Genomic DNA, 19,456 nt, shown 5'->3' with positions numbered 1-19,456 from the left:
GGTGGGGTCTAATCTACCCCAAGGGAAGACACCCTTGTCGAGGTCCCCACACGACTCTGTCACCACACTTCTTCGTCCCCCACTCGAGCCCGGCCCTTCTCCCCGGCAGCCGGGGGGCGGGGATGGACAGGGCCCGGGCCGCCTTTCCGGGGTGTGTGTGGGGGGGTGCAGGGCCCCTGGAGGTCCGTCCCGGGCGGGGAGGGAGGGGCCGGCCTGGCGGACAGGTGCCGGGATCCGTGCGGGCGCACGCCCGGCTTGCGTCACCGCCCGCCGCACCGAGACATCACAATCCGGGGGCGCCGGGACCCCGCACCTCATAACCGCGCGCTTGCAACTAAACAATCCGACCCCCCACACCCTCCCCGGAGATAAAAACAAAAAGACAGCGGCGGGAGGCCGGCCTCCGCCCCGCCCCGCCCCGCCCCTCCTCGGCCCCGGGGCCTCCGCCCCCGGATGGGGCAGTGAGCGCGAGCCGGGCGCCCCGCACCGCCGCCCGCGCCCGCCCCGCGGCCCCGCTGCCCGCCCGCCCGCGGCCGGGGCCGCCCACCCGCCCGCGCCGCCCGCCTCCCCGCCCGGCCCCGCCGCCCGCCTCCCCACCCCGCGGCGCCCTCGCCGGGTGCGAGCCGCCCGCGCGCCGCTCTCCGCGCCCGCCGCCGCCGCCGCCGCCGCCGCCCGGCGCCCCGGCCGCCGCCCGCGCTTCATGGCTGCGCAGGAATGGGACTGGTTCCAGCGCGAGGAGCTCATCGGGCAGATCAGCGACATCCGAGTCCAGAACCTGCAAGGTAACGAGCGCCCTGGGCCCCGGGCCCCGGACCCCGCAGTCCGCGCCCCCGGCCCGATCGCGCTCGGCCGGCCGCGGGACCCGCTGGGGGGGGGGCCGGGGCTGGGAGCCGCCCCCAGCCCTGGACACCTTCGCAGTGGTCCCGGGGCAGCGCACGTGTGTGTCCGTGTGCGCGTGTCGGTGTGCGTGTGTTCCCGCTTTCGCCAGGGGACGTCACCGCCCCGTGAGTTTGGAGAAGTTTGCGCGTGGGCTCTCGGGGGCGGCGGTCCGGGTCGGGGAGGCGGAGAGAGGGAGCAACTTTGTGTGTGTGTGTGTGTGTGTTACACACTTGCTGAGCACCATTGAGACCCCGGACTTCAGGTGGAGTGTACGCGAGAGGAGGGGTCGGGTCCTGGCTGCCCCCCCCACCCCCCCCCCCCGCAGCCCGGGGACTCAAATCTCATGGCCACGGTGCCTCGGGGTGAAAGAGAAACTGGTGGCAGACCAGGGCTGGGGAGGGGGGGCGGCCGGTCTTTCAGAGGTATTAAGTCGCTGTGGCAACTTTGCAGGCACAGACATCTGAAGAGGCAAGAAAATCACTGCCAGGTGTCCCCACCTGCCCTGGGGACTCCACTTCCCGCCTTCTCCAGCCACCTTCACCTGCGCAGGTGGTTTCTTTAGCCCCTGTCCAAGCAGGGTTGGGGTCCAGAGAGTCTAAAGTTGAGGTCTCTGGGGACAGTGTGGGCAGGCTCTGGGCCCCTTGCCCTGCAAGTGCAGCTAGAGGACGGGGTGCCCCCCCCCAGGGTGGACCATGAACAGTGGGTTTAAACATTACACCTGATAGAATGCTTCCTGGGCACTCACGTGGACCCACCGAGGTTGGGCAAGGACAGCATAAGGCCGGGGTGACCTGGAAAGGAGTGAGGGTGAGGGTGGAGGTGGGGTGGGGTGGCAATCTCAGTCTTAGCACCTGCCCCAAACAGGATATCTGCTGTGCTGAGGCTCTCAGCTATTACCAAAGTGATCATTTGTCAAGATGGCATCTAGTCTGGTGTGTGTGTGTGTGTGTGTGTGTGTGTGTGTGTGTGTGTGTGTGTGTGTGTGTTGTGTGTTCATTCAGCAGTCACTGGGCAGTTAATGAGCAGATACTGACTGAGGCTTGGGGTGTAACAAGTCCCTCCAGGATCAGTTTTCACAACAGAGATGAGTCATGAAGGAGAGGATGCTGGGCACTATGAGCCCCTTTTTATGTCCGGAATTGAGAGAGAAGCACATACCCAAGGGGGACAATGTGAGATGGGTCCTGGGTCCTGAAGGTTAGGTAGGAGTTTGAGTTGGATTCTTAACTCTCAGCATTCTGCACACTGATCTCACATTTAGGCAAATGCCAATTCTAATTGGAGCAATGATGATCTTTGCCCCCCACCCCAAATCTCTCCATTACAGGTATGTGTACCGTTTTGTGTATGTATTATGCACATGTGATTTTAAGTGTAAGTTCAACCAATGTCAGGTCTGGAAAACCCATGTAGGTACCCATGGATATGCCATGTGACTGGCCACCAGAGGTAAATTTCCAGGACCCTAGATGGCTGCCCCTCCTCCTTCCCCCTCTATTCAGATTCATTTTCCTTTTTTTTTTTTTTTTTTGCCAGTCCTGGGCTTGAGCTCAGGGCCTGAGCACTGTCCTTGGACTTTCTCAAGGCTAGAGCTCTACCACTTGATCCTCAGCACCATTTCCAGCTTTTTTCTATGTATGTGGTACCGAGGAATCAAACCCGGGTCTTCATGCATGCTAGGCAAGCATGCTACCACTAGGCCAAACTCCGGGCCCATCATTTTCCTTTTTTTCCTGATTTTTCCTTTCACCTCTGCTCTCTGTTAGAAAATGGAATCATATGCTTTCCCCTTTTTCTACCTGGTTCTTTTTGTTTGCATTTTCTTCTTTTGGGTCAGTATTGGGATTTGAACTCAGGGCCACATGCTTGCTAAAGCAGGTCCTCTGCTGCTGTTGAGCCATACTCCCAGCCCTGATTTGGTCCATGTTGAGTCTGATGTATCCACATTCTTGCCCATAGCAGTAAGCCCTTCTGGTTGCTGAGTACTATTCCACGCTATGGCTGTGCACACACCGCCATTGATTAGTAACTCTGTGGTATGCAGCTTGAGGCTACCATAAACAAATGAGTGATTCGAGTCCTGTGAGGACATTAGCCTTACAGAGTTTCCAAGTCAGGCTGGTCCAGCATGGTTGAGAGGAAAATGGGAGTAAAGTTAGAGGCAGGAATAGCTTCTGCTCATGTCCCTGTCTGTTGGCTGGGTGTTTAACAGACATGTTCTCATTTTGCTTCTGTGTTACTCAAGAAGTCTCAGCTGAAGGTCCAAGTCCAGAGGGTGCTACACACTGAGTTCAGAGCATCTGCAAAGCCAGCTGGTGGGTTCAGGCCCCTGGATGTGCTGGGCTTAGCAGATAGGGTCTTCCAGCAGGCCCTGCTCCTCAGAGCTCCGAGGTGAGGGGAGGCAGGCCTAGAGGCTGCTTGCCGTGTATGAGCTCCATGCCCATCCACAGCACAGGGGGCCACCGTTGAGACTGATGGCACTTGCAGACAGTGGGAGCTCCGAGGCTCCTGGCCTCTGGGTAGGCAGCCACTCCTGTCAGGGTTGGGCAGTTCTGACTGGATTCTGTCTTGTTTCCGGCATTGGGGTGATTTCCTGGTCAGTGATGAGGCTCAGATTAGGCCTTTGCAATGGATTCCTCTGCTTACCTGAGGGCCTTCACCTGCTCCCATCCCCCAACTATGGGATTCTGGAATCCAGCTGGGAGTGTTGATGTGTTTCTTTGGGGTCAGGTCAGCCAGATGGGATAGAAAGTGTGGCCTCTTCTTCCAGCCCCTAGAGCAGAGCAGAGGAAGGGGAAGAGGTTCTCAGACATGTGCACACGCAGGGCTTGCAAGCAACACAGTTCTCTGCAGGAGTATTGGGAGCTAGGGAAGACCCTGTTCCTAAACAAACAAGCCAGCCCCTTTGGCAGAGCATGATGTCCTTCTGGGCACAGATGACTGGTACAAGGGAATTGGGAGCCCATGCTGTTGACCTTTTTGGAGAGAAGATGGAATTGCAGGATGCTGGCAGCCGCCCCCCCCCACTTCCTTGGGGCCAGGTGGGGTAGAGGCGGCCAGTTTATGGGCCTTTCCTCGCCTCTGTGGGTGGCAGGTGAGGACTGAAGTCTCCTCCTGAGGACAAGGGGACAGGGGCTACCCTGTACTCCCTCTGCCTCAGGGTTCTGGAGTGAAGTCCTGGGCTGGTTCTACTGTTGAACAGGCAGGGGTATGAGGCCAGGAGATGGATCGTCTGTGCATGTCACTTTTGCCACCATCCAAATAAATCCACAGCCCTTCTCCTTTCCATTCCTCAGCCCTGTGCCAAGCACATCACAGCCTGCAGGCCCTGGCGAGTGAAGCTCTGTTTCCAGTGCCTGCCTTGAGTGAGAGACAGTGCTGGGCACACAGCCAGACTGGGGTCGAGCCCCATAACTTGCAGCACAGGTGGGCTCTGATGTGGGCTCCTTCCTCTTCTCATGCTTTGGTGTTTGATGCTATGTCCCGCTGCTGCCTCATTTTAAATCAGCCAGACCAGCCCTGGGTCTGTTGGGTGGAATTGAGTCAGGGGGCTTTGCAGACACCAGACTGTCCCTATGGCTGCTCTAGTGGTGGGGGGCATGGGGATCCAGTGAAGAGTGCCCACTGCTGCTATCTGGATTCCTCAGCAACTAACCCTTCCCTCAGTTGGCACTTGCCCAAGGTCATGTGACTTACAAGTGCAATGAACTTGTAAGCATCCTGAGTCACCTGCCATGGCAGGCAGGTAAAGGGGCTGCGGCTCACCATGGCGGGGAGTACGGAAGGCCTCCCAGACGAGGGGGCACTGGAGCTGGACTTGAAGGCAGACTGCAAACTTCAGCAGCTCTTTTCTTCTTGGCAGTGCAGAATGGGTAGGAGTGGCTGGTTTAGCCTGAAGGCAGCTCCAGGCCTGAACAGTACCTGCATATGTTGAAGGCAGATTGGCGCTTGCCTGTCACCGCTTCCTCCCCCTGCGGCACAGCCCAGGCCCTTCTGGTATCTGTGTGGACTTCTTAGTGACTTCTGTAGGTTCCGGTCCTCATCACCCCTGCAGTTCCCTTACCACGCAGCTCCCAGACACATCCCTGCTAAGCCCTTCAGAGGCTTCTGTGGTCCTTAACAGCTTCCGAACTTGTACTTACAGGCAGACTGGGTGCCCGAGTTTTTTCATAGCATCATAGTCTGTGAAGGAGAGAGAGGTTGGATTTTTGGACCTGGCATTTGAGGCTTCCTGAAGTGGGGAGTGCTAAGGAGGAGCTCCTCAGCCACAATCCCCGGGCTGTGTGTGTGTGTGTGCGCGTGCACGCGTGCGCACATACATGTGCCTGTGCCTGTCCTGGGCCTGAACTCTGGGCTTAGGTACTGTCCCTCAGCTTTTTCATTCAAGGCTGGAACTTTATCACTTGAGCCACACGGCACTTCCAGCTTTTTGGTGGTTTATTGGCAATAAGACTTGCACATATTTCCCTGCCCAGACTGGCTTTGAACTGCAATCCTTAGAGCCTAGCCTTCTGAATAGCTAAGATTGTGAGCCACCCGTGTCTGGGTTCCTTGGCTTTTGGCACTGCAGAGTCAAACATCAGAGGTGGATATTTTATATCCTCAGGAATTGCTGCCTGTGTGGATACTGAGCCTGGGGCCATGTGCTCCATCCCCAGGGACAAGCCATCTTGTAGATGTTTCTTTCTGATTCTAGCTGGGATCAGGCCACTGGCTCTGAGGTAACTGAGAATGCCAGTTAAAGTCAGGCTAAAAGCCAGGCTCTGATGCCTATTTTCTTAGGAGCACTGTAGAGTTAGGGAAACGGAAGCCTAGACCCGGAAGCCAAAGGCTGGGGGGTCTGGTGCTGCCACTCACTTGCTGTGGCATACTGGGAAATTGTGTTCTTGTGTTCTTGTTTCCCCATCTGCCAAGCTGGAGTGGGCTTCTCAGAAGGGCCAGTCTACCCCTGAAAGGGTGGTATAGGATGGCAGAGCCTTGGCAGAGTATGCCCACTTGAAGCTGTTTATAATCCCCACCCAGGCACACTGGCATGTGGCATCTGGTGGGTGGCTCTGACCCCACTCAGAACTCCTGGCTGCAGTCCTGGCTCTTCTTTCTGTGGGGCTGGAGGCCTCTTCTGCTGTGGGTTGGGTCCTCTGCAGAAAGGGTGCTGGCCCACACTTGGCTGTGATGGTAAATGAGGTGCTTTCTTGCTTGGTCTTTGGCTGGTCAGCTGGGTGGAGGTGAACATGCCCAGGAAGCTCATGACCCTCCCACTATCAGAGTAAAATAAGTGGCTCCTGGCTACCTCTGTCACCAAGAGGCAAGAGTGTTTGGGGGGCCAAAGATGGTCTTGTGGAGAGCAAGAAGGAAGTTGTCTACTCTGATGGCAGCAGACCTAAGGAGAGGTTTGGATGGAGACACAGCTGCTGGGCAGTCTGACTCCCTGCCACCCACAGGATAGCCCTGAGGGGAAGTGGAGCACTGGACCAGATCTGACGTTTTTAGGGGAAGTACTTTGCTCAAGCGGCCCGGCTTGCATGAACTGCCTGACCTGTGGAACAGTTTGGCATTTCAGTTTGGGTTGGAACAGCTGAGGCTCTGGGCAAAGTCCTTCTGCCCAGTGAGCCATGGGTCGTGCCTGCCTTGTATCTGAGGGGGAGAGAGAAAAATAAAGCAATTGTCTTTTAAGTACTTGAACCAGTGGAAGTAAACTTGCCGTTCCCATAGAAACCCTTCCTCCCATTTTTTTTCTCTTGTTCCTTCTTTTTTTTTAAAAAAAATTTATTTTATATTTTATTGTCCGGGTAATGTATAAAGGGGTTACAGGTACATTTGCCAGGTAGTAGGTACATTACTTCTCATTTGTTTTTTCTTCTTCTTCTATCATTTGTTGTGTCAGCATTAGAGGCAGCTGATCCTAAATTGTGACCAGGCTTTAAGAAATCTGACAGTTTTTCTTTCTGGTTCCTGTTTCCTTTCCTTTTATGAATTTTCTTTCATCGGAGTTGGGATTTGCAGTCCATGGTCCAACTTGGCTCACTGAAATGGCTGCACGGCCCATCATTATAAATAAAGTTTTATTGGCACACAGCCACTATGCCCATCATTTGCATATGGCCTGTGGTTGCCTCTGTTCCAGGACTGAATTGAATAGTGGAGATAGAAATGCCTGCAAACACCTGTACTTCCATGTACGTGCATGCGCAGGTATGTGTGTGTGTGCATGCGCGTGCGCGCGCATGTGTGTGCACGCCTTTGTCTTCAGGTAAATGCCAGTTATGGCCTCGGTTGGATAAATGTCGAAGTCTGCAGTTCTACATTGGATATGTATTTTATTAAGTCAGTGTTGAGAGTGACGCAGGATGGAGGCCAGCAAGATGCCCCAAGTTCCATGGCTGAGTGCTGGCTTGGCATTGCTACCACCTGTGAATGACAGGTGCTGTGTTCCTGCTGGGGCATCCCAGGCTGGGTGAGGCTTGGTGGCCTCCCCACATATGAGACTCAGGAACACCTTTCCTTCCTGTGCCACTGGGGGTCCAGGGAGGTGGGGATTAGGCTGGAGGAGGCTGGCCAGCTTCCCTGGGGAGTGGGAGAGGCTCACGTTCTAGCCAGTGCAAATCTAGGAGGACTTCCTGTAGATGAGGGGCTGTATTTGCAAAACCCAGGCTTGGGGCATGGAACATGGGGGAGACAGTCGCAGGAAATGCTTGCCGTGTGTGAAACAGCCCTGCCTTATTGGTAGACTCTATGCCAGGATATGTTCTATGCCTGCTGGAGAAATGGGCTTTTCCTGCTTGACACCAGAGCTGTAGACACCAGAGCTGTAGACCAGAGCTGATAGACAGGAGTGTGGAGGAGGGTGGCTCCCTCCCTGAGTCACCTCTGAAGTGAACATTCCTATTGGGTTCTCCTGCTTCTTTGGCACTGGGATTTGTCCCTTGTGGAAGATCCTAGTCTAGAACCCTAGTCTAGATGCTAGTCTAGAAGAGGAAGGGAGGATTCTGGGAGTTGGTTCATTTTGGTCATTGGTACCAGCTTCGGTGGCTGCAGGGTGTGGTCTGGCTGAAAGGACCTTTAGGGTTCTGATGACATCACACCCCCTGGGGGGGCTCATGCAGCCTGGAGCCTTTGCGTATTTATATCCCTCTCCTCTTTTAGACTATTTTTACTCCTCCGTGCAGTGACATACTTAAATCGCAGCTCTCTGAGCCCTGCCAGCTGAGAACTGGGGCGGCAGGTGGAGAGGGGCGCGGAGCTGACCTGGAATTGGGTGGAAGCACTTGAACGGAGGTGGCCTCTCCCAGTTCCTTCTCCCTCACCTCTCCTGCCTGTCCTGCTCCCAAGCCCTACTCTCCGGTCTGCATCACACCTGCCTTTCTGAGCAAGCATCCTGTTGGTTAATTGCCAGCACCCTACTTTTCCTGTCTCCAGTGTCTCCAAGCCAGCTTCACCTCTGCACCTGGAGCTCTTGCTCTGTCCATGTCTGCCTTCTACAAGACTCCTCTTCATGCTCCAGAAGAAGCCCTGTTGTGTGCTTCCGGGGTGGGGGCGTGGCGGCTGCCCTTCCTTGAAAGAAGGGGGCCTCAGGTCTGGGAGGGTCCTGGCTGGGGTTACGGTGTCCCGAGCTGCACTGCTCACATGGTTCCCTTGAATGTCTTGAACAGCCTCGGGGGATGCTCTCTGTATCCTTTTGGGCAGGATGTGCAGCATCCATGTCTGAACCTCCTGGAGCTCCTGAGATACCCCCTCAGAACCCACCTCTGGGAAGGCCCCTAGAGACAGAACAATGGCCCCCCCCAAGCATATACTTCTCAGCCCCATCCCCCAAGCATGTGTGCTCCCTCACTGGGTAGTGGGGACTTGGGAGATGGAATGAAGTGAAGGACGCTTGGTGGAGAAATGGCCCTAGATTGTCTGAGTGAACTCAGCCAATCACAGCTTTGTATGCGAGGGAGGTGGGCAGGTTCGAGGGAGCTGGGATATGATGAGTGATGACCCTCATTGGAGGGGCCATGAGCCAAGGAGTGCAGGCGGCCTGAGAAGCTGGGAAGGGATGGATAGATTCCTCCTGAAGATAATTGCCTGCAAAACCTGTTCCTGCCTTCTGGCCTTTAGGACTGTCAGATACTGTGCTTGAGTTGTTGTTAAACCATAACAGTAATTGGAAATTTACTCACAAGTGACTGACAGGTCACTCTCAAGCATCTGCTCCTCTCTAGAAGAGATACTCCTGGGCATATTTGTACTCTCGGATTGTCCCTTTGGCTTCCGTGTGAGTTTGGAACCAACATAAGCCTGAGCTGAGAGTGCAGAGCCAGCCACAAGGCCACCACTGTCCTGATGGAAGGCTGCTTGAGCAATGGAAGTGGGGGAGGAGGGAAATGGAGGCCTGAGGGTAAGACAAGAGGCTGCCAGGCCTGCAGAGACTCCACTGGGGACACAGCTGTGGTGGGAGGTGTCAAGACACGTCAATCTGTCAATGCTGTGTGGTCCCAGCTGGAAGAGGTGACAGATCTGAGGCTCTGCCCTATTCCTACCCCATTGTGTGGCCTTTGGCCATGAACACATCTCTGTTGTAATCCCCATGGTTTTTCTTTTCGGGGACGGGGGGTGTTGAGAAGTCCCTGAACTCTGGAAACACAGGCAAAAGTCCAGGTTGTTTTGAGAAATCAGTCCACCACTTTATGTGAAATGTCAGAGAAAGAAATGTTTAGAGAACAAGAGCATCATTGGAGCAGTGGTTCAGATAGTTCTCGTCACTGTTTACGTCACCAAGGAGATTGCAAGTCCAAGGTGAGACATGGAAGGTATCAGCGACTTCTATTCCCAGAGAATGTAATGAGATCCTATACTGTTTGTTTTTGTTTGTTTCTTGGTGATTCTGGGGCTGGGGCTGTGATCACTGGACTTGTTACTCTACATACGTGGGGTCTCACCTTTACTTGTGCCTGCCCTTTGAACCTCTCCTGGGCCAAATCTCTTACTTCCTGTCTTCCTGATTTCCATCTTTCTACTTCTTGTCTTCCTGGGATGAGTTCCTCTGTTTCCAGGAGCATATTCTTCTTGAGAACTAGAACCTAGCAAAATGAACTTAGTCTTCTTTAGTTCGTTATTTTTTATTTTGTATGTGCCAGTACAGGGCTTGAACTCAGTGCCTTGAACTCTTTTATGTCCAAGAATAGTGTTCTACCACAGCTCCATTTCTGGCTTTTTGTTGGTTAATTGGAGATAAGAGTCATATGAACTTCCTGCTAGGATTGGCTTTGAGCCATGATCTTCAGATCTCAGCCTCCTGAGTAGCTAGGATTACAGGTATGCACCTGTAACCCAGCCCCCAGTTATGTTAGCCGAGCCTCAAGTTCAAGGCTGGGGACCATTTCCTTCAGCTTTTTCAAGGTCTTCTGCCTTCCAGGGCTGTGGCTGGCGGTGTGAGTCCATTCCCAATCTGCCCTGTATGCCCATGCTGCTTCCTCTGTTAGCCCACGGTGTGGTGTTCTGTTTAGCTGTTTGTCCCTGTACCCTGGGCCTTTAAGGGACTCCTGCCTTGGTGTTGTTCACTTTCTTGTCTCTTATGCTTGTTGAGATCTTTCTGCCTGGAAACAATTCCACTATAATTTATGTTATTTGGCCTTCTCTGACCTTCTAGAACTCTCCTACTTGGCTATCTGACCTCCTGTACCGAGTCTCCAATTTTCTTATCTTTTCTATTTTCTCTCTCTATTGCTTTTTGCTCCATTTTCTGGGAGATTTCATCAGCATCCCCTTTTCATACTTTAATCTATGACAGGAGTTTCAGGATCTCTGATTCTTACAGAAGTCTCCTCTTCAGGCCTGAGGATGAATGCTGGATGGGAAGATAAAGACCACACTGCAGGGGTTGGGAATTGAGAGGAGGAAGAGGCACCATTGTAGGCCTTGAGCATGCTAGGCAAGCATCACACCACACAGCTACATTTCCAGCCCTTGGCATTGTGAGACAGAAACTGGCTCTGTAGGCCATGCTGGCCTAGAACTTGTACCCTCCTGCCTCAGCCTCCTGAGTGCTGGCGTTACAGGCATGCATACCTTGCCCTGATCTAAGCTTTCTGGTTCTTTGATCTCATTCTTTTACTGCTTTTCTGCACCTTGGCCCTGTTCCTGCTCAACCCTTGTTCCTCCCAGTCCCCCCACCCTCAATTCTGAATTTTTGTGGCTTGAGGTTGTCAGTTTGGCTGGGTGTCATCTTCCCTGTGAGTTTCTTGAGTCAGTTTCTTCTGGTCCATCTTCTTCCCATCCCACAGTTTTGTTACTGTCTTCCAAGTGTTGAGAGGGCATTTCCTAAATCTCTCACACAATAAGACCTTGTGTTCTTCCAGTTGCAGCAGAAGTGGGAGGTCCCTGGGGTCTATGAATTGCCAGGTAGGGAGTCAACAGGTGGGTGCCATGGTTACTTGGTTTTGATGAGGGCTATTGGTTGGATTCTGTGCTACTGAGTATGGGATATCAGGCAAATTGGCTTCTTCTTCCCTTCCTCCCTCCCCCCTCCTTTCCTGCATCTCTCCCTTTCCTTCCTTCTTTCCTTTCCTTTCCTTTCCTTTCCTTTCCTTTCCTTTCCTTTCCTTTCCTTTCCTTTCCTTTCCTTTCCTATCTCCCTCTCCCTCTCCCTCTCCCTCTCCCTCTCCCTCTCCCTCTCCCTCTCCCTCTCCCTCTCTCCCTCTCCCTCTCCCTCTCTCCCTCTCCCTCTCCCTCTCTCCCTCTCCCTCTCCCTCTCCCTCTCCCTCTCCCTCTCCCTGGAGAATGCTTGTTGCCATGGTCTAAAGCCACAGACTGTGCTGAGCACGGGTCCATGGGCACCGCAGGGCCAAGAGCCAGGGTGCTTGAAGGAACCCTTGTTTGCCTGATGCACGGCTGGGTATTGGAGCGTTGCCTGCATCTAAGAACCTGCCTGAGCCTGAAGGCACAGGCTGCCTGGGGAACAAGCGGTGGCTGCCAAGCTTTTAAAAGTGAGCTTTGCTTATGGTAAGATGAGTGGTTAACTGCCTGAGTCTTCATCAGATGCCACCAGGCTGATCTGACTTTTGAGGGATCAAGTTACCCTGGAACGCTAGAGAAGTAGCCTTTGGAGTATTGGGTAAAAAAAATAAATCAATATTTGATCCTCTAGGGCCACTGGCTGAAGGCCTTTTTATTTTTCAGCTCTCCTTGAGTAAACACAATTGATCAATTAGAAAGAAACTTGAGCAAGGACAGTCTGCCCATCTCCAATAGGAAGAGAATGAGGTTTGAAGCCTTTCTTTTGGTATTATGGCTAATTTGTGTGTGTGTGTGTGTGTGTGTGTGTGTGTGTGTGTGTGTGTGTGTGTTCATATGTGTATATTGGGGCTCGAACTCAGAGCCTGAGGGCTTGTCTCTTAGCTTTTTCACTTAAGGCTGGCATTCTACCACTGGAGCCAAACTTGTAATTCCAGCTTTTTTTTGGTGATTAACTCGATAAAAACCTTTCCTACCCAAGCTAGTTTGAACCATGACCCTCACATTTCAGCCTCCTGAGTAGCTAGAATCATAGACAGAAAGCACCAGTGTCCTGGCTATGGTTGATATGTTGGCAGGGACTCCACTGGACATGGTGAATGAATTCGTCACCAACATTTGGGGATTGTGTGCAGTGTCTATACTTGGTGTCTACACTGGGGCGTGGGGTACGGTAATAGTGGCATCTATATTCCAGGACCAGTAGTGGACAGGAGCAGTGTACCTGGTAGTGGCTGACAGTACTGGGGCGTTATGTGGTGAAGGCCTGGGGTTCTTGTGGGGGGTGGTAGAGAGATTATAGGGCCTGAGGGACTGGGGAGGCTCTGCTCGCCTGAACCTTGTGAATCATGAATCATGGGCACTCAAACAGGGCGCATCTGACAGGGATGGCGTGAGCTAAGAGGGCAAAAGTCAAGAGTGCACTGTAGTGCCAAGGCAGGTGTTTAGTTCAGCCCGCCCAGTGGGCAGGGGGCCTGGGATGGGGGAGCAGGGCCTCATAAAGAAAGCCATGACTTTTGGGGGGGGGTCTTCCTCTCAGCCACTTCTCTGTCTTGAAGCCAGCCTTCCTTGCTATGCAATGCTGTAGCTCATATTGGTTTTAGGAAAGAATGGTGTGGGACTAGGTATCCTATGTGAGGCAGGAGTTTTCCCATCCACCACTGAGCCCACAAAGCACCAATTGTGTGGTTATCAGGCCTGCCCCCAAGATTTCTACCCATGGAAGAAATCAGGTGGCATGCAAATGAGGGGAGAAGCCATGCAGCTTCGAGGACCACCCCTTGCTGCCCACACTCAAAGGGCTCTTTGACCCCAAGCTCCAGCTTGAGGCTCTGGAAAAGTCATGGGTTGATGTCACAGCTGTCCTGTGAATCTCATCCATTATCACCCAGTGCTGCCCAGTGGGAGGAAGCACCCAAGAAAGCCACCCCCTAGGGAGTGACTCTCCACTGAGGCCACAGAGGTCACCATGTGCTGGGTGCAGACTCTGTAACCTCTGTCTGTTTTCCAAAATAGGGTCTGTTTTCTAATCAAGTTGGCCAGAGTCCATCCAGCTTTTGAGCTGAGCTCATGCCCAATGATATTCTCCCTTGTGTGCCGTGTGTTTGGCCCTGGGCTGGTGGTGGAAGGAGAGGGTCAGGTGGCAGCAAAAGGCAGTGATGACAGCAGACTGCTTAGAGTCCCTTGTCGCACCCCTATTTCCAGCTTTTGGGTGGTTGATTGGAGACAAGAGTCTCCTGGGCTTTGCTGCCCAGCCTGCAAACTGCGATTCTCAGATCTCAGCCTTCTGAGTAGTTAGGGTTTTAGGCATGAGCCACGGGCACAGGACCTAATTGAATGTAAATGCGATGTCATTTGTGATTGCACTCTTTGGAGAAAGTGTGGACATGGAAGGCCAGCTGTAATTTCTGAGGACCTTTTAATGCTTAAATTCATAGCCTACTATATGCCCATGTTTCGGTTCCCCCGCTCTGTGCAGTGGTTTTGAACCCTGAGTATCTGCCAACATTTATCCTTGTTGCACTGCCCCTAGGGTTCATGCCCTTACGTCTACCCCAACTTTGCTCTTCAGCTAGAACTCTACTTATGCCAGGGGCCAGCTGCTATGCCAGAGGCAGCATGGCCCTGTCTACCAAGTGGGGTGTGCATTTCCCTTTCCCAGGTGGTTAAGATGACATGATGTATATAAAGCCCAGCCTGCTTGGCATTGTCCCAGTGCAGTGTTACTTCTTTAGCCAAATCCCAGGGGGGGATGGCAGGTGCTGCAGCCTATCCAGTCCCAGGAGGGTGTAGGTGTGGGTGGTGCCCTGATTGGGCTTCTGCTTAGAAACTCTGTTGGGGCAGTTGTCACACAAAACATACAGGCAGGAGGGAGGGACAAACAGAGGGACATTCTCCCATCTTAAAATAGAGTCGTCACGTGTAACCAGTCATGTGGGGAGCCAGCCTCCGTCTCTCGGGCAGCTTCCCGGTGTGCCAGTCCTGGTTGGGTGAGCGTCTGCCAGTCACTGAGGAATCGCCCCCTCCATTAGTCATCAGTGGCCGTTTCTGCTTTTGCTTTCATGTCCTTTTTTCTTTTTTTCCTAGTCCTGGGACTTGAACTCCAGTCCTGAACACTGTCCTTGGGCTTTCTCAAGACTAGTGTTCTACCACTTGAGCCACAGCACCACTTGTGGCTTTTTCTATTATGTAGTACCAAGGAATTGAACCTGGGTCTTTGTGTCTGCTAGGCCAGCATTGTACCACTAGGCCACACTCCTGGCCCATGCTTTCATGTTCTGAGAACCGCATGGCTATACTTTGGGGGGCCCTCTGCCTTCCGTGACACGCCCCCTTCTAGTCTGTTCTCATAGAAAGAACTCTTCATTGCTGGTCATGTACCATACAAGTCCTGTCCTGTCCTGTCCAGTGCTGTCTTTGAGCTGTTAGGTGACCCTCCCATGCTGAGTTAGGTTTATAGTCTGTCTCCCCTTTGGGGTGATATTGTGTTCAGGTTCCTAGAATATTTATGATGCCAGTTGCTCAACATAGAGTGAATTTTAAACATAGAGCTACCCCCTTATTTTTGGAATAGGCTTTAGGGCTCCTTAATTCCCTTCACTTGGCACTTAAGCAAGAAGAAAATGAACAGATAGACCATCTCCCACAGGGAGAGGTGAAGAACCAAGAATAAAAACCAAACAGACTCTTATGTCTAACCACCAGAAAACCCGCAAGGTGCTGTGGCTCTAAGTAGCAGAGTGCTAGTCTTGAGGAGAAAAGCCCAGGGACAGTGGCAAGGCCCTTAGTTCAAGCCCCACAACTGACAACAACAACAAAGCAAAAACAAAAACAAAAACAGAGTAGCAAAATTCGTGTTTCTTTTAGTTCTGCTTTGGTCAGGGCGCCCAGGGTGGCCCAATTTGAAGAAGCCAGTGGGTCTGCTTTGTGAGGACAGGGCAAGTTGTTAGCTGTGTGGAGGGGCAGGACTGGGAGATGGCCGTGGACTTGAATGCAGAGCCAGTGCGGGCAGGAGGTAGAATGGTTGAGGACCAATCCCACAGTCTCCTGGTGGCCTCGGGGTTCCACTCAGGAGATTGGGTCCCCAGCATGGAGAGCAGTGGATGTTCACTGCCCCACCGAGTGGGCAGGTGGGGGCTTTCTTACCCTGGTGGGTGAAGACTGGGCACTGACTCACAGCCCAGTCCCCTCACTGAGAAGCCTCCTGCTGCAGGATGAGTCCCAGTTACTGCTGATGTCTGGTGCATCTGTGGCTATGCTTCTGTAGGCCTCGATGGGGCTGGATTTGCATGTCTAGGTTGCAAGTCCCCAGTGGGCCTGCACTGTAGCGTGTTCATGAACTCAGGGGAGGAGGCTGCAAGGATCCAGTGGCACACTGCCCAGGTTTGCTTCCACCAGACCCTTTGGTCAGGGCCCTAGAGGGGGAAAGGGTGCTTTTATCCACACCCCATCTTCTGCAAGAAGAAGCTGATACTCTAGGAGTATGAGCCCCTTTAGCACTGCCTCCTGAGAAGGGGCTGACCTGACCTCCTCTTCCTGTAGTCCAGTCCTGCCTCTCAGCTTCAGTGAACAAGGGAGAGGAGTGAGGGGAAGGAGAGATTCCTTCACATTTATCACCACTATCCGAGTCACGGTTGGACACAGAAACAGCATTCTGTATACCTGTGGATGGGTGGAAAGTTGGATGGGTTGCTGGATGGATGGATGGATGGATGGACAGATGGACAGGTGGGTAGATAGGTAAATGGGTAGATGGATAGATCAATGGATGGGTGTGGAAAATGGTGGAAGTGGTTTTCTGAGAGGCATCAGTATAGCAATGCGTTATAACACAGAAGCTCTTCAACTGTTTCCTTAAAATATGCCTCCGAGTTAGCAGAACTGAAATGTCATCCATGTGTCACCCTGCCTATGTGGCCTAATCAGGGGCCCCACACCTGAGTTCCCTTTCCAGTGGATGGTGGTGGCAGCTGGAGGCAGCTGTGCTATGTCCTCTGCAAGTAGCTGGGCTGTCTCTGTTCCCCACAGGGCAGAGGACACCTGCTCATGAAGGCCCGGGTTTGCAGGGAGGCGGGGTGGGAGCTGCTTCCTTCCTTCTAAAGATTGTGTGTTTGGGGTTTCATAGATCTTTGCACTGATTTGGTGTCCGGGGGGTCCACACAGGAGGAGAGGCTGCTCCTTTGTGCTTCTGTGACCGCTAATGTAATCAGTAAGCTGATCTCTGCCATCTTTTCCAGGAAGCCCATTGGGCTCCGGGCGTAGGTTTACCTTGTAAATGAGTCTACACAGAGTTCTTTCATGCCTGGAAAGTGAGGCCTTCAGGAGCCACAGGCTGCCTGCTGGCCAGCTTTGCTCTATTCCTGAGGCCCCAGCACAGAGCTGCCAGGAGCATGGCACCCTAGCTGCGATCCCTTTGCTGTCTCCATTTCTAGACAATGCCATGTGTTCTTTCGTCCCTGCTGGTGGGAGACAAGACTCAGGGGCACAGGCTCTGGGGGAACTCTGGCTCACAAAGGTTTGATCATAAGATAATGGTGCTGGTGGCTCACTCCTGCAATCCTGCCATCTGAGGCTTGCAGTTTGAAGCCAGCAGATTCTGTAAGACACTTTTTTTGATTTTCGGTCATGGGGTTTGAGCTCTGGACCTGGGCACTGTCCCTTGAGCCACAGAGCCACTTTTGGTTTTCTGGTGATTAATTGGAGATAAGAGTCTCATGGACTTTAGAGCTGGTGCTGGCTTTGAACCGTGATCCTCAGATCTCAGCTTCCTGAGTAGCTAGGATTACTGGCGTGAGCTACTGAATCCAGCTTCTGTGAGATTCTTATCTCCAACAAACTACTCAGAAAAAGCCAGAAGTGGTACTGTAGAGTGCTAATCTCTCTCGAGGCTTCCCACCCCTTGGGGGAGGGAGAGAGAGAGGGAGAGAGGGGGGGGGAATTTCTGTGCAGCTATCCAAAGCTGTGTGTGATTGTGCACCACAGCTCCACAAGGGAACCAGTCTCCTCCTAGACCTTACCCTGTCTCCCCATCCCCCCATGTCATTCCTGACGTCATAATCCAAGACCTCTAGCCATTCCGTTCTGGGCAGCAGGATGGTGGGAAGGACATGAAACTGCTCTGGGGTTCATGCACTCATCTCATTGGCCAGAAGCTGGTTGAGGCAGAGGGGCCTGTGGGGACCGTGTAGGAACAGGAAGTTATCTGTGCAAGAAGAAAGGATGTCTATTTGGGGTGGGGGAGACAAACTGTTACCTCTCTGACTGCACCCAGCTTCCAGGGGTTTTCCAGAGGGGCCTTGGATTTCTGACCTTGTTAGATCTCATTTGTCACAGGAAAGCCAGTGCTGTCACTTGCTGACTGGGCTTTCTTCATGCATGGTCTGGGCTCAGTGCTCAGCTGGGCTCCAACCATGCTGCCATTTGCCATGATAGGCAGAAGGAAATCTGTAGCACTCGAGGACAAGGGACTTGTCCAGGGCTATACAGTGAGAGGAAAATGCCTGACCACTGTACAGAAACAACAACATAAATAGACATGGCATTCCTGCTCCTCCTTCTCCCCCTCCCCCTCCTGTCCTCCCCCTCCTCTTCTTCCTCCTCCCCCACCTCTTCCTCCTCCTCTTCCTTCTCCTTCCCCACCCCTTCTTCTCCTTTTTCTGGTGGTAGTGATACTGGGATTTGAACTCAGGGCTTTATACTCTTGTTCTGCTTGCTTTCTCTGAGGGCGTTTTACCCCCATCCTACCTTTTTTTGTTGTTGTTGTTTGTTTGTTTGTTTGTTTTTGTTTTTGTTTGTCATTGGTCATGGGTCTTGGACTCTGGGCCTGGACTCTGGGCTCTTCAGCTTAAGGCTGCCACCCTACCCCTTGAGCCACAGTGCTACTTCCAGTTTTCTAGTGGTTAATTGGAGATGAGTCTCATGGACTTTAGTGCCTGGGCTGGCTTTGAACCGTAATCCTTAGATCTCAGCCTCCTGAGTGGCTAGGATTGCAGGCGTGAGCCGCCGCACCTGGCTAGCCCATCTACTTTTGATGACCATTTTGGAAGATGGAGTCTGGAGGACTTTTCTTTTTTGCCAGTCCTGGGCTTGAGCTCAGGGCCTGAGCACTGTCCTTGGACTTTCTCAAGGCTAGAGCTCTACCACTTGAGCCTCAGCACCACTTCCAGCTTTTTTCTATATATGTGGTACCGAGGAATTGAACCTGGGTCTTCATGCATGCTAGGCAAGCACTTTAACCACTAGGCCAAACTCCCGGCCCCCTCTGGAGGACTTTTCTGACTGGGCTGAACTCAAAACTCGATTCCCTAGATCTCAGCCTCCTGGTGGCTCCGGTCACAGGTGTGAGCCATGGCATTGGCTGATTTGTTCTGTTTTCTCCTGGCTGCTGTTCCTGGGTACCATCTGCACCTGGGGACTGTCAGGCATGGGGAGTGGTGGAGTCTCAGCTCTGCCAGGCAAGTGCCCTCCTTCGTGTTCTCTGCTCTGGTGTCACGGTCCTGAGGCAGCCCGCTTTGCATAGCCAAGCTGCTTGCTGGTGGAGTCCCTGGCCTACTGAGGTGCCTACTCGGTAACCTCGGCTGTGGACAACTGCTATTATCTTTTTCTCATGTCTGTGTTTTCTAACTTTTCTGTAAACAACATGCTGCGCTATTACTAATAGGAAACACAATTAGCATCTTGAAGAAGGGGCTTCCAGGAGCGGAGGGTGGCACCCAGTGGGAGAACATATGCCCAGAAAGCACAGGGCTGTGGGTTCCATCCATTTCCCTGCATCAAAAATCAAGGCAAGTTTCTAGGCTGGGTGTAGTGGTGGATGCCTGTAGTCCCAGCTATTCAAGAATCTGAAGTGAGAGGATCACTTGAGCCCTGGAGGTCAAGGCCACCTGATGTCATAGGGAGATCCCGTGTGAATAATTAGAAGGTATCCCGTATTGTCCGGGGCACAGGGCAGCACTGGCTGTCTTTCAGAGCCAGCTTGTACTGTCCCCAAGGCTGTTTCATGTTTGGACCATTTATTATATTCTAGACCTTTTAACCATCTGCATCAATATCATCACAGCTGGCGCTTACTAAATACTAGCGC

At 52.9% G+C, this 19,456-nt stretch overlaps 1 protein-coding gene across 3 annotated transcripts in view; it reads left to right on the top strand.

Moving 5' to 3' along the window:
- Positions 1–647: 647 nt before the first annotated feature.
- Positions 648–19,456, top strand: part of Clmn (calmin) — a 65,623-nt gene continuing 46,814 nt past the window's right edge. For 2 of the 3 annotated variants that reach the window (XM_090344773.1, XM_090344776.1), the window contains exon 1: positions 649–782. In XM_090344773.1, the coding sequence (XP_090200899.1) occupies positions 701–782 (82 nt within the window). In that variant the 5' untranslated portion in view covers positions 649–700. Of the gene's footprint in view, positions 783–19,456 lie in introns of all 3 variants that reach the window. The other variant, XM_090344778.1, reaches the window with a different exon arrangement.

This window comes from Megascapheus bottae, chromosome 14, assembly GCF_031878675.1.
Source record: "Megascapheus bottae isolate mThoBot1 chromosome 14, mThoBot2.hap1, whole genome shotgun sequence".
Lineage (NCBI taxonomy): Eukaryota > Metazoa > Chordata > Mammalia > Rodentia > Geomyidae > Megascapheus > Megascapheus bottae.
Note: the sequence above shows the minus strand (reverse complement) of the source record. Positions and strands in the feature narration are given on the sequence as shown.